Source organism: Cibotium barometz, chromosome 9 (genome assembly GCF_041138505.1).
Source record: "Cibotium barometz isolate CiBa-2024 chromosome 9, ASM4113850v1, whole genome shotgun sequence".
Taxonomy (NCBI): Eukaryota; Viridiplantae; Streptophyta; class Polypodiopsida; order Cyatheales; family Cibotiaceae; genus Cibotium; species Cibotium barometz.
Window position 1 is genome coordinate 8,131,310 of NC_141054.1, and position 17,917 is coordinate 8,149,226.

Sequence of the window (17,917 nt, forward strand, 5' to 3'; positions counted from 1 at the left end):
TTCTCCCCTCTTGCTCGGACATGTATTCCTTTCGGTGATGATATTGAGAGCAAGTTCTCACCTGTGTTTCCTCTCCATCTCTCTCTCTTAGTCTCTCTCCTGTGTTTCCACTTTCCCTTCTTCCGCTACACATTCTATCAATAACCAGCCAAAAGACCTGCTGTACAGCAGTCGACCAGCCCTGTAGAGGGGCCAGGCATGGTCGCTTGCTGAGAGAGAGAGAGAGAGAGAGAGAGAGAGAGAGAGAGAAGAATCGCTTTTTGCAGGGTTGGGTCAGGTACGCGTACTCTTGCATTTGAGGCGTTCTAAACGTACGTACGTTTTTGTACGTACGGAACGTTAAGGGCGTTTGCTATTTTTTTTTTCCACGCGGCGTCATCTCTTTAATGCTGCGCGTCGGTGGTCATTTATTTGGGGCGGGGCTGGGCTGGCCGCCGCTGGGCTCATTAGCCTTATTATTTATAAGGCATGGCCCAAATAATGGGCCAAACTTAAAGTAGAAAAAAACAAAAAAAAAACGGGCTCGGCGGGCTGCAGAAAACGGGCGCTATTAAAAAACGAAAAAGTAAACGGGAGAGAGAAAAAAAAAACGGGAAGAAAAATGAAAAAAAAAAACAACGCGGCCGGCAGCGCGCAGAGTATTGGCGCACACACACACACTCAGCAAGGCTGCAAGCAATCTCTCTCTCTCTCTCTTTCTCTCTCTCTCACACACACACACACACACACACACAAACATGTCACACACACACTGTACACACACACGACTGAAGGTTGAATAATCTCTCTCTCTCTCTCTCTCTCTCTCTCTCTCTCTCTCTCTCTCTCTCTCTCTGTGTGCCATGGGCAAGAAACGACATGCCTATTGGAAGCTTCACACACTCCAAGATGATGAGAAGAGCAACCAATGGAGATGCCGGTATTGTGGAGGTGACTTCAAAAGTTCAGTTACTCGCCTCATCTCTCATGTATCGGGTCTCGGTGGCAATGGCATTTCAGCTTGCAAATCTGTGCCACGCGACATAGCAAATAAGGTGATAGCCGAGCAAAATTTGAAGGCTTCACAGGGTGCAGCCATGGCAGCTGAAGACGAGGATTTGTTGGATCCTCTTCCTCCTCGAGCTGCATTTGTTAATCCAACGGCTGCTACAGGATCCTCTAGTGCAATGGGGCAGCCTAGTAGAAAGAGGGCAAGAGTAGAGGAGAGCATTATGGAGGAAGGTGCAGGTTCCGACATGCATTGTGATAGTTCTTCTAAACAGCAGACCACTCTCCCATCTCGCATCTTTAGCACCGCATGGGTAAAGGAGCGGCAAAGGGTTGCCGAGATAGAGATTGCACGCACACTTATACAATGCAATATCTCCTTCAATGTGCTTCGCACGGACCAATGGAAGAAGATGGTTCAAGCAATAGCCGCTGTGGGTTCGTGCGAGGATTGGCACGGGGTCGAATACAAACAAATGAGGACACGCATGCTAGATGAGGAGAAAGCCAGGATAGATGTGGCGCTGCAACCAATACGGGACAGCTGGAGAAAGTTTGGATGCACCATCTTGTCTGATGGATGGGCCGACATCCGAAGGCGCCACATGATAAACATTCTTGTATCATCATGTTTTGGCACCTATTTCTTGCGTGCGGTGGATGCTGGTAAGGCAGGTGAGAGTGTTACAGCTGAATTTATATATCAACACATTAGGCAAGCCATCATAGAGGTGGGTCCAGAAAATGTTGTACAGGTGGTCACTAACAATGCCTCCAACTGTAGGAGGATGGGAGAGTTGGTAGAAGGTGAGTTCCCAAGCATTGTGTGGACTCCATGTGCTGCACATTGCTTGGATTTATTAATGGAGGATGTGGGGAAGCTTACTTGGGTGCAGCCAGTGTTGGCGGATGCCAATCGCATCACCACCTTTTTCAGAAAAAAACACAAAGCATTGGCGCTCTTTCGCAGCAAGAGCCCCGGGCTTGATATGGTACGGCCTTCCAAGACTCGATTCGCTTATGCATACATGGTCTTGGAGCGTTTGCAGAGGCTCCATGATCCTCTACAAGCCACTGTGGTTGATCCAACGTGGAAAGATCCACGACATTGCAATTCAGAGCCTACAAAGTATGTCCAACGTAAGATCTTGGACGAGAATTTTTGGGAGGAGACAGCAAAGATTGTCAAGTTGCTGAAGCCGCTCTTCTTTCTCTTGCGCATGACAGACATGGAGGGATCTACCATGGGTCTCCTCTACCACATGTTTAGGAGGATGCTGCTAGAGATTAGCCGGTCCACAGTGGTGTCTCAAGACAGGTAAGCCATTGTCAAGTGCACGTCACATGTTTATCGCACCAATCATTTTAAATTGCTCTTATTATAACTTTGGTCTTGACTCTTTTTTCCTCTCTAGAATTAGAGAACTGAATCAGATTATAGAGACGCGTTGGGAGTACATGTCTCGCCCAATTCATGGCATGGCTGCACTGCTTCATCCTCTTTATCGAAAGGATGAGACCATAAGCAATCCAGAGCTTCTTACCATGCGCGACATGTACTTGGAGGCAACCTATCCTCAGGAGCAGCAGTCAGAGGTAAACAACTCCATGGTATCCTACATGCATAGTTTGGGTGCCGCTTTTAGCAGAACCTCATGCAACAAGGAAGACGAGGCAAAGGCCCCGATTAACTGGTGGTTGATTTATGGTTATCAATCATTCCAACTCCAACAAGTGGCATTGCGCGTCCTCTCTCAAGTGAGTGACAATAACTCCCTAAATGGAATTTGGAAAACGATGTGTGATAATAAATAGGTTTTGATTACTTTAAGACTTTTATTACTTGTAGGATTGTTCAGCTGGTGCGTGTGAGCGTAATTGGAGTGCCTACTCTCTTATTCATACAAAGATCCGCAATAAACTCAAGACGAGCCAGTTGGAACGCTTGGTTTATTGCCGAGCCAATCTTCGATTGGTTCAAAATCTTAAGAAACTTGAGCATCCTATGCAGGTGACTGATTGTGTCATAGAGTCTAGACATTAGTATATACAAGTAACAATATTATGATGCATGCAGCTGCCAGCATTTTTGGCATGCCATGGTCACAGACAATTCGCATTGAACATGTTTATTGTTGTTGACAGGTTGATCCTCTATCTCTGGAGCACGTTGCTACCGCAGAAGAGGCGCAGACCGCATTGAGAAACGAGCAGGAGGAGATAATTCGCATGTTGCACAGAGAGCTGGAGAGTATAGACCGCAGGGTGACTCGGGCTTCTTCCAGGGCGTATGACATTGAGCCCAGTGGTGATGCGCATGTTGTGCAGTCGAGCGGGCGAGGTAGACGAGGCGCTAGGCGCGGGACTCGTCGAGGACGAGGACAACGCACATCTACCACATCACATGCGGAGACATCGACAGTAGCTACAGAGGAGATGCTAGATGATCATGAGAGAGTACCCTATGTAGAGCCTGAGTATGATTCTGATGGGAATGTCCTTACCGATGGAGACGTCCCATCTGATTCAGCTTCATCATCAGGTGTTGATGATGATGAGTAGCCTTTGCAGGACCTAGGTTGACCGGGGCACTTTTTACTCTCTTTAGGAGAGGTTTTTTCCCCCGTGTCCTTTGTATCGGTTTCTTTACTTGTAGCGCTTTGCGCATGCTCAGAGTTTCTGTAATCATGATTTTACCTTATGTTCATTTGTATCCTTCTTGAATCTCTACTCTTTCAATGTTCAATGTTTAAAGTTTAAACCATTCAAAGTTTATGTTTCATGAATGACATTCAATGATATGTACTAGTGGATCTAATTTATATATATATTATATTGACGCACTTTACGTACTTTTGCTCGAAGACCGTACTGTACTGCGTACCGTACCCGTACCGTACCGTACGTACCGTACGTATGGACCTACCTTGGCTTTTTGTTGTCCCAACTATGGAGGCAGTCTCCCAGCTATATAACAGCCTTGCTCATGGTCGACCAGCACTCTCTCTAGTTCCCTTGCATGTCTTCTTCACAACTAGCCAAGCCCTACATGCTCTACAGCCAAAAACAGCTGGAAAAGGAGGCGCCTAGCTGATTTTGGCCGCCCCCCCCCCAAAATAGCAACTCCTCGAGAAGCTTTTCTTGGCTTGAGGGCTGCCCACTTTTGAGTATTGGCCACGCTTTGTTAAAAATTGGTCCCTTTTGATGCGAACACCTTAAAAATTGTCCACACGAACATAAGTGTGTGTGAACACTTTATAATTTGTCCACCCAAATTTAAGTGTATATGAACACCTGCACTCATAAACCTTAGTATAATAAAATATAATCTGTAAATTGAGTTTGGGATCACTTACCACCAGCACATTAGAACACCGCCTTAGTCCCAAACAGGTGTGCACACACGCGTCCACAGGGTTTCCAGGCGTCCCCAAAGCCCATGGAATATCACAGGCAAAAATACCAAGCATTGTCCAGACAGTCAAGACAAGTCATTCATGCATGTTAGCACACACACACAAATGCTTTATGCATAATATTATGGATTCCATCTCCCAACTTATTCATCTTGTATCGAACCCTTCTCGCGCACCGCCCATACAGGTATAAAGAATGCTCACCAGGGTGTCCACCCTTCCATGAGAGAGACTTAATCACAATGCCAAGAACTCACCAGGGTATTGTCATGTGCATGAAAATGCCATGGACATTCTTTGGAGCTAGTCCAGAAGGGGCAGCCAGAAAAAGATCAGAAGAAGACCAGAGTTACGATAGTTTGGAGCCAATGTTGGACTTGGAGCAAGGCAAGGAAAAGATGAAAGCTTTGTCGGCTGCACAGGAGGCTGTCAGCTGCAAGACATGGTTGTCGGCTGCACACAGCAGAGGCGGCTGGACCAGATTAAGGCAACTACAACAAAGCACTTCAGCGTATATGGAGAACAAGTTTAGTCAGTTGCCCGACCAGCTTTTATGGAGAAGATGCCAAGTTGGCTGGCCGACCAGCAGTCGGCCAATTCTCCTTGTGTCCAAAGGGGCTATAAATAGCATATGTGCTCATTGTGTTAATCATTCAACTCCTTTTGAGTTGAGTCCTTAGACTAGGAGAATTTTGGTGTATTCCACCTTTTTATGAAGGCAGCCTATGGCTGTAGATTAGGGGTACCTTTTTGTACCATATGAATATACTGAATTTCCAGCTATCTCTCTCTCTCTCTCTCTCTCTCTCTACTCTCCCTTTTGTCTGCGTTTTTGCATCAGCATGTTCTAGATGGTGTTTAGGGCTGAAAGAAGACCCCCAGAGCTTCCGCGTGTTACACGTATCCACCCTTCCATGAAACCCTTCCACATGTACTAAATCATGCCAGGAACTCACACCAGGATATCAATCCTTCCATGGAGCCCTTCCACATGTAACCAATCATGCCAGGAGCTCACACCACGATCTCAATCCTTCCATGGAGTCCTTCCACATGTATTAAACCATGCCTGGAACACACACCTCTACCCTTCCATGGTGTTCCTCCACATGTGCATAGTAGCACTCACTAAAAGTCGTGTAGAAAGGGACCAGAGGTCACCCCTTTGGGGCTGACAAAGGGCCTAACCATGTACAAGCATTCACTCACCTTTTTGTAATATATGAAATGGCATACATAAGGGCGGTTGCAAGGCACGCAGGTACTAAAAGGCGAACACTCACAGAGAACGATGCGCAACGTGCACACGTGCTCTTCGCGGCACACGCAAGGGCAGAGACAAGCTCTGATACGAAATGTTGACATCTGATTGGGCCATGGCGAGAGAAGACAACGATGGTAGACCCTAACCACCCCCCCCCCCCCCCCCCCCCGGTGTGAATAGACTTAAAGTGTGCTTCTCCTCCAACCCTTGCCTTACTCTTCCCTAGGCCTCCCTAGACGTACACTCTTCTCAAGAGCTCTCCAAGTTAAGGACACCCTCTCAATTCCCCCTCCCCCCCCCATATGCAGCGACTTAAACTTAGGCTAAGAGGTCGTTCCTACCCATAAGCCCAACAAGCTTTTCCTACCCCAAACGGACTCCGTTTTCGAATCCGTTTGAACCAGTAGATTTCTCTCTTTTCCCTCCAAGTTCCCAACCTCTTATATTCACCCCGTTCTCTCTCTACCCTCTTAAAACTCTAGTGCTCCTATGGCGCCGAAACGCCGCCAAAATAAAGAACCACGCGCTGCCCGAGGAGGGAATGAAGCGAATCGCGTTCCTGCAAATCGACTTCGCCCCTCTTGAAGCGAATAGGCATGAAAACGATAACCAGGTTGGTCATTTAACAAGTTTAAGAAAAATTCTCTCTTATGAAGCTTAATACAAAGATTCGAAATAATAGGAAAAGAACCAAGGTTAAATCCCTAGTATAGATGGCCTAAAGTACCTTATGGTTACTCTTAAGTAAAGTTATAAGAAAATAATCTTGCTTTTGAATCATTGTCTTTTCGAAACGATGGTTTTTGTTAATGTGTGAATTCATTGAATAAAGGCTATGTCTCTTTTTATTGGATATACTACTGGTTTATTGCTAACATGCAAGTAGAGCTTCTCCCCCCCTTAGCTAACTCCGTACTTGCCTGTGTAGCCGGGCGGAGGATATAGCGAGGCCGGGAGTCGGCCCAGGGCAATCCCCTCCTATGCCACTGGGAATTGGATTTCACCACCAGGGTGATGTATATATGCTGCCTAGTTCTGTGGGTCCAGGCTAGTGCGGTGACTTAACCCCCACCTCATGAGGAGAGGGTTTGGTACAAGCGTCAGTACCTGAGGGGGTGACAGGACGGCTTGGCCCTCATCGGCTGGCTGACGACGAGGGGAGACGGTCCGTGAGGTTTACCCAGCTGGTTGAGGCTGGAAGATCGAATTCTAGATTATCGGTGTGGTTGTGGTTGTGGTTGTGATTGGATTGTGGTTATGGTTATGGTTACGGTTTGGACATGGAAGTTTGGATTGGAATATCGGCCCGGTTCCAGGGTCTTTGTAAATATTTTTCACTGTAAGTATGTTTGTTGATTTCAATGTTGTGCTAAGGAAGATTTCTTTTAAGGAATCAAGTGTAATTAATTAACAAAGGAAATTATTTTTAAGTGTTTCACAGTGTGGTAGGACTTAATTAGAAAACAATTGAACGGGTGAGTGTGTGGAAAGTGGGAGAATGGATGCCCTGACGGTACCATTCTAAGGATGGATGGACCCGATCATTCGGGTAGCTTTCTACTAGTCGTAACTTACGATACTTAGGGAATAGTAGAGTCCCGAACAAGACATGTTTTAGGGAACCAAGCCAGCGGCCGTGCCTCATGAAATACGGGGGAAAAAGGTGTTGGCTTCCTTGAACCAAGTGTGGGTCTTGTTCCATCTCCACGCACATTCCGTGCTGGGGATTAGAATTTCCTTTAGGATGACTATGCTTCCCCTGCGAGATAAAGTTAGGTCCCTCCGTTTACTCGTAACCTCGTATTTCTACGAGATCGAGGTGTCGTCAATCGGAAAATAACACGAGACTTAACCGCCTATCAAAAGGATTCCCCCGCCCTACGGGTCGGGGTACTTACACGTGGTATCAGAGCTGGTTTAGACTTGGGAGATTTCATATTGTATTCTCTTGTTACTCTAGGAATTCTTGTTAATCTAATCTAGTTACGGCTGGACGCAGGAGGACGAGATGGATCCCTATTCTCGCTTCCTGGTGTTCCAATGCATGTTCATGACTGCTTGTCGCTCTTCCGAATTTGAGTTCCGTGACACTATGATGCACATTGTAGACAAGCTAACCCTTCCTCATTACACTCGCATCCAAAGGGGATGGAACAGAGCTGAGCATTGGCATCGTCGATCTACCTATTTCATCATTCGAGCTGAGCACGTCGGCAATCTCACCAACGACTTGAGGCGGATCCGATATGCCGAGATGTTGCGGATGGTTCGCCTGTTCTGGTTTATTGGCACTCCTCGTAACACCTATGTCACTATCGATGGGAATCGCATGTTGCAGAATCGATGGGTTTATGATAGTGTGACTCAAGTTGTATCCCCTGATAGAGTAGCCGTTACCCGTCTTTCTAGACGTGGTTTACCTCCCCTACCAGAGACTTATCGAGTTCTTGAAACCATGGGAGAACCCCCCTACTTTTTCAATGCTACCACCGCAGATCTTTATTAGGTTCCCTAGAGGACTACCATGTAAATAAATAAGATTGGATTTAGTCCAATCCTTGTAAATGGCTTGGTTCACTTGTAAATATTAAAGCTTGGAATAAAAGGTTTTGATTTTCACACTCATTGTCTTATGTGTATTAAACCGCCTAAGTGACATGATTCTAAATTTAGCTTCATATTGATAACCAGGATCGTCAACTTCTTGCTCCCAATGCATTATATACAGATACACAGGAGAAGAAGCTTCTCCTCAAACAAATGCAACCTCCCTCATTTAATGGGACAGGTTCAAAGATTGAAAGGGATGCAGAAGTTTGGATAGAAGCCATGGACGATTACTTTTCGGCTGCTGGTACAGGAACTAGGAATCAATCCATGCTTGCCAGATTCCGTCTTACCGGAGACGCCAAACTTTGGTGGAAGCAATGGTGCCGAGATAAGGGCGTCACTGAAGATACCCAAACCTGGAGTGACATTAAGCAAGCTGTGAAGGGCCGTTATCTTCCCCCATCTCATGAATCTATTAAGATGAACGAGTTCTTCAGCCTCAAGCAGCTTAGCTTAACCTTGGAGGAATACTACTCAAAATTTGTCACACTTGGCAAATATGCTCCACCTATGTCGATCACTCAACAAGTGGCCCGATTTTGCCAAGGGCTGAATGAACCTTTGGATTCTCGCCTTGAAGCAATGAGGGCAACTACCTTGCAAGATGTTCTTACCCGAGCCAAACCTCTGGCTAAAGAAGTAAAGAGTGGTCAAGCAAAGAAGAGAGTCTATCCTGAGTCTAACCCAAGGGGGCGCCTTCAGAGGAATTACCAATCGAATTTCCGCCACAACACTATTGGTCAGTACCCCAATAATTTTATCCCCCGCAGTTATGCTAATTCCACTTCAGGGACCAAAGGTGCTTTTATTGCAATGAAGTTGGCCACTTCCGGAATGAATGCCCCAAACTTGCAAAACCCTCTCTCAATCCTAGTGTCACTGCTGCGCCACAAGGCGGCCGGGTAGTTCAAGGTCATGGGATTCCTAATAACCGCCAGGCTGGACGAGGTGGTGGTGGACGTGGTAGAGGTCGTGGAGTGACTGCCCGTGTCTGCTCTATGATTGGTGAACCGACTTTAGAGATGGAAGAAGAAGAGCAAGCCACCATTCATGCAGTTGTAGAACATCAAGGACCTAATCAGCAGTTTTCTGTTATCCAAGCTCCGGCTACTTATCAAGGTAGATCTTTCCAGCTCCTGATTGATTGTGGTAGTACGCATTCATTTCTTTCTCCAAAATGCTTGCGTAAGTTACAATTAGATCAAAAACCAGCCCAAGCAATGATTGTTGAGTTAGCTAGTGGAAAAGAAGAAGTATCCCGACATTGTGTGGGAGATCTTGAATTTGAATTGGGTGGTGAATCAACCCATGGGTATTTCAGAAGCTTACCATTAGGGATTTATGATGGAATCCTTGGTATGGACTAGTTAATTGCAAACAATGCTGACATTCACTGTGCTGAAGGAAGCATCACCTTTAAGAATAGTCAAGGACATGTAGTATCAGCCCAGGGAAAGACAAGTAAACCCAAATTTCATTTGGTCAAAGCTAATCGCCTTCTTAAGGGAGTGCGCAAGGGCCAACAGATCTTCCTTGTCAAACTCAACAAGGTAGAAGAAAGCAACCCAGATTTAGAACCCTCTTGGCTCCAGGAGTTTTCAGATATCTTTCCAGAGGAACTTACAAAACTACCCCCATCTCGAGAAGTAGATCATGGGATTGAGTTAATCCCTGGGACTGAATCAGTTTCAAGGAGACCTTACAAAATGTCTCTTCCTGAAGCCATAGAGCTCAAGGAACAACTTAGGCAGCTCATTGAGCAAGGATTCATTCGCCCTAGTAATTCCCCATGGGGAGCGCCTGTTCTTTTCCAGAGAAAGAAGGATGGCACGCTTCGTCTTTGTATTGACTACCGAGGCCTAAACAAAGTCACTGTCAAAAACAAATACCCCATTCCTCGCATCGACGAACTTCTTGACAGACTTTATGGATCCAAAGTTTTCTCCAAGATGGATTTAAGGTCTGGCTACTATCAAATTAGGATCAAGGAATCAGATATCCCCAAAACCGCTTTCAATACCCGCTATGGCCACTATGAATTTACAGTCATGCCATTCGGATTAACCAATGCTCCCGCCACCTTCAACCGCCTGATGCAGGATATCTTCCGACCCTACTTGGATGAATTTATCCTTGTCTTCTTTGATGACATCTTGGTCTATTCTCAGTCAAAAGAGGAACATGAGGAGCATGTACGCAAAGTATTGCAAATACTGCGCGAACATAAGCTCTATGCCAAGAAAAGCAAATGTACCTTCTTCACTTCCCAAATTGAATATCTAGGGTTCATTGTCTCCTCAGAGGGCATCTCAGTAGACCCTGCCAAAGTCAAGGATATATTGGAATGGCCACCCCCTAGGACAGTCAAAGAAATCCGTGGGTTTCTAGGCATCACAGGATGGTATAGGATCTTCATCAAGGATTATGCCAAGATAGCCGCACCCTTAACTGATCTTCTCAAGAAGGAATGTAAGATAGTATGGTAACCAATCCACCAAATCAGTTTTAGCCAACTTAAGACTATCCTCACCTCAGCACCAGTTCTGAAGCTCCCTGACTTCACCAAAGAATTTGAGGTTGTCACCGATGCTACTGGTCTTGTACTTGGTGGTGTCTTAATTCAAGAAGGAAGGCTTGTGGCTTACACTTCTCGTAAGCTTAAACCCTATGAAGTCAATTATGCCACCCATGATTTGGAACTCCTTGCAGTTGTTCATTGTTTCAAGTTATGGAGACACTATCTCCTAGGCCGTAAGTTTCTGATTGTAACTGACCACCAGAGTTTAAAGTGGATCTTCACCCAGCCCAATCTCAACATGAGGCAAAGGAGGTGGATTGAGATTCTGCAAGAGTTTGATTTTGATATCAAATTTCGTCCTGGAAAGGATAATGTTGTAGCAGATGCCCTCAGTCGCAAATACTTCCTAAGTGCAATCTCTATGCCAAATAACCCCATCCTAGAGAAGGTAAAGCAGGTTTCACCTCATGACCCTGATTACCAAAAGCTAGTAAGCCTAGTTCACAAGGAGGCACCCACAGAAAAGGAAAATGTATTGATCAAGGGATACACCCTCGATGATGAATGCCTCTACTTCATGCATAGGTTATGTATTCCCAAAGATCTTACACTGAAGAAGATGATCTTGTATGAAGCTCATGATAGCCCCGTAGCAGGACACCCAGGTTATGCAAAAATCTTGAATGCCTTAAGGAGAAGTTACTTTTGGCCTGGAATGAAGAGAGATATCCTTCAATACATCAGACAATGCCTTTCATGTCAAAGGATTAAAGCTGAAAGAATCAAAATGCCCGGGAAACTCCAACCTCTGGACATTCCTCAGATGAAGTGGGAATGTATCAGTATGGATTTTGTCACAAGTCTTCCCACAACACAAGGAGGATATGATTCTATTTTAGTAGTTGTGGATATGCTTACCAAAGTGACCCATATTATCCCAGTAAAGAAGACATTTAAATCTTCTGATATTGCCCGCCTTTTCATCAAGGAAATCTTTAGGCTTCATGGATTGCCAAAAAGAATAGTCAGTGACCGGGACTCTGACTTCACTTCAAGGTTCTGGACATCATTATTCCAGGCTATTGGAACACAACTTTGTTTCAGTACAGCTTACCACCCAGAAACAGATGGTCAAACTGAGAGAGTTAATCAGGTTATAGAAGACATCCTCAGAGCCTATTGTGGACGTGAACCAAAGAAGTGGATTCAGTATCTCCCTCTAGTGGAATTCTCTTACAATACATCCTATTACCAAAGCATAGGGATGTCACCATTCAAAGCTCTTTATGGTCACGAATGTTTGTCTCCCTTAAATTTCTCTGACCCCACACTAAAGGTTGAAGCCTCTAGGATGATGCTTGAAGAAATGGAAGAACAAACCAAAGCTATTCGTAAGGATATTAAAGCCGCCCAGGATCGACAGAAGCATTATGCTGATACCAAAAGATCTGAAAGAATTTTCCAGCAAGGAGACAAAGTTTTTCTTCGAGTGCGGCCAAAGAGAAGTTCTTTATCTCTTGGAAAATTTAGGAAGCTGAGTCCAAGGTATTGTGGGCCTTATGAAGTCATCAAATGTTTGGGAAAACATGCCTACAAACTTCGCCTCCCGACCCACCTCAAAATCCATGATGTATTCCATGTAAGCTTACTAAAGCCATATGTACCTCATCCTGATCATGTTCTTGATGATGAACAAGTTGTAATGCCAACTCAGGGAGTCCTTGAAATGAGACCTAATAGAATCATCGACTCTAGAGAAAGAGTGCTTCGCAATAGAATCCTTAGGGAACATTTAGTGGAATGGAAAGATTACCCTGAGGAGGCTGCCACTTGGGAGGAAGAGTCAACCCTCCAAAAGAATTACCCAGAGTTTGTGCCGAGATGCGGACATCTCGAGTTCTTTTAGTAGGGAAGGATGTAACATACCCATTGTAAATAACAATGTACTTGCTTCATAGTTGAAAAATATAACTTAGTTTGTCATTTTTACGATCAGAAAACTTCTATTTTTAGAAAATGAGCCATTTTTGCTTAGAAATTTGTAATTTTGAATCCAAATTTGAAATCTACGCGTAATTTTACGCTTAAAATAGTTTTTTCTGAACAAAAAACGGGTACCCGGAATGGGTTTAATCAAACTTTTAAGCCTTTAATCTGCGAACTTCCGACCAAAAATAGTAACTATCCACGCGTCTAATCAACGAACGGAACACACCCCCATGGTCACGGAGCAAGGCCGGACATTTTCGTCAAAAAAATTTTTGACCCCTCGGGACGGCGGGCGGACGGGCGACGTGGACCCCACCACGGACACCGCCCGTGAAACGACCGACAATCCACCCGGGACACCCGTGTGTACACGACCTAGACGCACCCTCCAGCACACCCCTACACGTACCCCCTCCTCCCAGAACCCTCTATCCACAGGTGTCGCGCTCTCTCTCTCTTGGGGACACCTCCACCCCCATGTGTCACACTTTCTCTCTCTTCGAGACACCTCCATCCCCAGGTGTCTCACACCCACACTCTCTCCCGGACACCTACACCACCGAGGGTCACCTTCCCGCACCCGGACGTCCACCCTCCAGCACCTATAAAAGGACCCTCCCGGCCCCCTTCTCCGAGCAAGCCCCCAGCAAGGCCCTACGCGCAAGCCCTCCCTCAAGCTCTAGGACATGTCCTACACTCTTCTTCCCCCCCCCCCCCCCCCCCGTGTGAATAGACTTAAAGTGTGCTTCTCCTCCAACCCTTGCCTTACTCTTCCCTAGGCCTCCCTAGACGTACACTCTTCTCAAGAGCTCTCCAAGTTAAGGACACCCTCTCAATTCCCCCTCCCCCCCCCATATGCGGCGACTTAAACTTAGGCTAAGAGGTCGTTCCTACCCATAAGCCCAACAAGCTTTTCCTACCCCAAACGGACTCCGTTTTCGAATCCGTTTGAACCAGTAGAATTCTCTCTTTTCCCTCCAAGTTCCCAACCTCTTATATTCACCCCGTTCTCTCTCTACCCTCTTAAAACTCTAGTGCTCCTATGGCGCCGAAACGCCGCCGAAATAAAGAACCACGCGCTGCCCGAGGAGGGAATGAAGCGAATCGCGTTCCTGCAAATCGACTTCGCCCCTCTTGAAGCGAATAGGCATGAAAACGATAACCAGGTTGGTCATTTAACAAGTTTAAGAAAAATTCTCTCTTATGAAACTTAATACAAAGATTCGAAATAATAGGAAAGAAACCAAGGTTAAATCCCTAGTATAGATGGCCTAAAGTACCTTATGGTTACTCTTAAGTAAAGTTATAAGAAAATAATCTTGCTTTTGAATCATTGTCTTTTCGAAACGATGGTTTTTGTTAATGTGTGAATTCATTGAATAAAGGCTATGTCTCTTTTTATTGGATATACTACTGGTTTATTGCTAACATGCAAGTAGAGCTTCTCCCCCCCTTAGCTAACTCCGTACTTGCCTGTGTAGCCGGGCGGAGGATATAGCGAGGCCGGGAGTCGGCCCAGGGCAATCCCCTCCTATGCCACTGGGAATTGGATTTCACCACCAGGGTGATGTATATATGCTGCCTAGTTCTGTGGGTCCAGGCTAGTGCGGTGACTTAACCCCCACCTCATGAGGAGACGTCCACTCCAAAGAGCGAGAGGGTTTGGTACAAGCGTCAGTACCTGAGGGGGTGACAGGACGGCTTGGCCCTCATCGGCTGGCTAACGACGAGAGGAGACGGTCCGTGAGATTTACCCAGGTGGTTGAGGTTGGAAGATCGAATTCTAGATTATCGGTGTGGTTGTGGTTGTAGTTGTGATTGGATTATGGTTATGGTTATGGTTACGGTTTGGACATGGAAGTTTGGATTGGAATATCGGCCCGGTTCCAGGGTCTTTGTAAATATTTTTCACTGTAAGTATGTTTGTTGATTTCAATGTTGTGCTAAGGAAGATTTCTTTTAAGGAATCAAGTGTAATTAATTAACAAAGGAAATTATTTTTAAGTGTTTCACAGTGTGGTAGGACTTAATTAGAAAACAATTGAACGGGTGAGTGTGTGGAAAGTGGGAGAATGGATGCCCTGACGGTACCATTCTAAGGATGGATGGACCCGATCATTCGGGTAGCTTTCTACTAGTCGTAACTTACGATACTTAGGGAATAGTAGAGTCCCGAACAAGACATGTTTTAGGGAACCGAGCCAGCGGCCGTGCCTCATGAAATACGGGGGAAAAAGGCGTTGGCTTCCTTGAACCAAGTGTGGGTCTTGTTCCATCTCCACGCACATTCCGTGCTGGGGATTAGAATTTCCTTTAGGATGACTATGCTTCCCTTGCGAGATAGAGTTAGGTCCCTCCGTTTGCTCGTAACCTCGTATTTCTACGAGATCGAGGTGTCGTCAATCGGAAAATAACACGAGACTTAACCTCCTATCAAAAGGATTCCCCCGCCCTACGGGTCGGGGTCCTTACACATCAACGCAGGCTTTGATGTCATCCTCCTTTGCGGGATACTAGATAACATGCTCCTGACCAGCTTGTAGTTGAGCAACTGGTGGTGGATAAAATCCAAGCCATCTTGGTGGCTTCACGTGCTCAAAGTCATCATCATCGACCGACTATATGTCGTTACTATCGACGGACTGCGTTGAGTTACACTGCCCACTAATTCCAAATAAATACTTCCCTTTGAATCAATAAAGTTTCGCCAAACTTGCATACTTTTTGTAAAAAAGGAGTAGTAAAAGGTGAGGAGTTACAAATTGGAAAGAAGTAAAGGCTAGAGAAAAGCTTGTAAACCCCGCATGATCGAGAGCTTGATAAAGTCCAGCACCAAAACTATGCTCCGTCTTAAGAGAGCTTTGAGAGACTTCAAGGTGTATAAAACAATAAGAGGGTAAGTCTTTGATAGAGGTTAAAAATAGATTTGTGCTTTTCTCAAAAGCTGGCCTTTTGTTTTATAAAAAAGCTGTATTTTTTCTTTTTTTTTTACCTTAACTCCTTGCTTTATAAAGCATGGCCCTTAGCTTTTTTATAAAAAGCTTCGCCCTTTTCATAAGGCATTGTCCTTAGCCTTTTTTTTTAATAATCACTTTGATTTCTTTAAAAAAACATGAGCCTTGTTGCTTTATCTAAAAACAACAAACAACTTGATTTTTTAATTCACCCTATCTCTGTACCTGCATATACAACTCTCTCTCTCTCTCTCTCTCTCTCTCTCTCTCTCTCTGTGTGTGCTGTGCTGTGCTGTGCGTAAGCCCTTTCTGTACATCACTCCTATTCTCCCCTCTGGGCGTGGACCTTCACACCCTGCTGCCCACGGCTGCCCTGTGCACCCTAGGCTCGGGTGCGCACAGCCCTTGCTGGCCCACCTACCAAAGCTTGGGCTGGCCACCTACGGGTGGTCTAGTCAATGCTGCTGCCTTGCGCACAGCCACCATGCTGCCAGCCAATTCAGCTCATATAAAGCCCATGTGGTGGCTGTACTTTGATCACAGCAAAAGTGTGCATGGCAGTTCTACGCAGGTTATCGCAGAGCATGTTGAAGCCATACAAAAACCACGTGACAGCCCTATGCAGGCCTGGGCAGCCGGCATTTAGGCTCCTTTTTGGCTGAGGACTTTGCCCTACCTAGGTTGGCTACCTAGGGCTTGGCCATAACGGGCTATCCTACATGCCACTCACGGGCTGATTGCCCTGTAGGACAGCCTATGCTTTCCTCTGCTCCCCCTCTTGTACTTGACAATCAACATGCACATGGGCTTGCCCTCTTAAAGGCCAGCCTCTGCTCTGAGAATACGAAGCGCTTGCCTATGGCTGGATTCATGATGTCAAACCACTACCTACTTCTCTTGCGCGTATATGGGAATAAACCAGAGCAAAAGCAATGCTTTTTGAGCGCCACAAAGCTCTTGTCCAGCCCTGCACAAGGGTGCTTCAATTAATCCCCTCATCTGCGGGTTCTATCCTTGTCAGATCTGGCTCTGATACCAATGTAAGGTGTCACAAAATTCCTTACAGCTTCTATTTTTCTATTGTTCATGTGTGGCATGTGGAGCCTGACATGACATACATGTATGGCTGGTGTAGCCTGACATGGTGTGTCTGTGTGGCATATGGAGCCTGACATGACAGTACATGTATGGCTCGTGTAGCCTGACATGATAGTACATGTGTGGCTTGTGGGACTTGACATGGTGTGCATGTATGGCCATGGAGCCTGACATGATGAGTCTCTGGGACTAGATATCTTGGAGATCTTGTGTATTTTTGTTCTGGGAAGGTTCCGGAAGGATCATGAGCCCTGGACATTTTATCAAATACAACTGAGCAGATGGGTGTTTCTTCCAATATAATTGCACTCGTGTGTGCATGACTTTTATTTTATCTTTGGATGACTTGTCTTGTTTGCCTAGACAATGCCTGAGATTTCTGCCTGTGTTGTCCATGGGATCGAGGACGCCTCGGCACCCTGTGGACATGTATGTGCACACCTGTTTGGGACTAACAGGTGGTCTACAAGTGTTTTGCAGGTGGTAAGTATTCCCAAAAACTCAATTTACAGCTTTATGAGTTCACATGTTAATAATTATGGGTACAGGTTCACACTCACTTATAAGTGACCGAACAACTTATAAGTGAGTACACATTGAGCAGGACTTATTTAATACACGTGGCGGCCAAAGACCGGGCACTGGACATCTCCCTCATGTAGGTGTCCCTTTCTGACCCAGAAAAGCACACGTGTGGGCTATTTTCAACGGGGAAAGCCTCTGTTATTGATAAAACTCCAAATTGGAGGGGGGGGGGCACATGCTTTTAAGGAGTGCATGAGGGCTGGTCGGCTGGTTTTCAGCTGGTTGGCAAGTTTCTACAGCCATCCATCGTGACTGAAGTTCACCGGATGCATGGGAGAACCTGGCCGACTCCTTGTGCATGTTCTCCACTGCTGGCCGGCTGATTTACAGCTTGAATAGAGCCTGGACAGAGGTTAAAAACAAGGAGGAAGAGCTGGTCGTGGGCTTCTAGACAGTTTTCCTTCCGACCGGAGGTTTGCAAGCTTGTGCACAACTGCTGGTCGCTTTCTTCTGTGGCTACTGAGGGCTGGTCGACTGCTGAAAACAGCCTTTGAGG

At 45.8% G+C, this 17,917-nt stretch overlaps 3 protein-coding genes across 4 annotated transcripts in view; 2 read left to right on the plus strand and 1 right to left on the minus strand.

The window, feature by feature from the left end:
* LOC147635222 (uncharacterized) overlaps window positions 1-17,917 on the minus strand; it is a 56,515-nt gene that overhangs the window by 20,987 nt on the left and 17,611 nt on the right. The gene's annotated exons all lie outside the window — the stretch shown is intronic.
* LOC147635223 (uncharacterized) lies at window positions 843-2,309 on the plus strand. Its single transcript, XM_086803258.1, has one exon. The coding sequence runs from the start codon at window positions 843-845 to the stop codon at window positions 2,307-2,309; it is 1,467 nt and encodes a 488-aa protein (XP_086659384.1).
* On the plus strand, window positions 1,763-3,711 carry LOC147635224 (uncharacterized). The gene is made up of 3 exons (XM_086802142.1): window positions 1,763-2,745; window positions 2,837-2,998; window positions 3,133-3,711. Exons 1-3 carry the CDS (start codon window positions 2,332-2,334, stop codon window positions 3,547-3,549), a joined length of 993 nt encoding a protein of 330 aa, XP_086658268.1. The 5' UTR covers window positions 1,763-2,331; the 3' UTR covers window positions 3,550-3,711.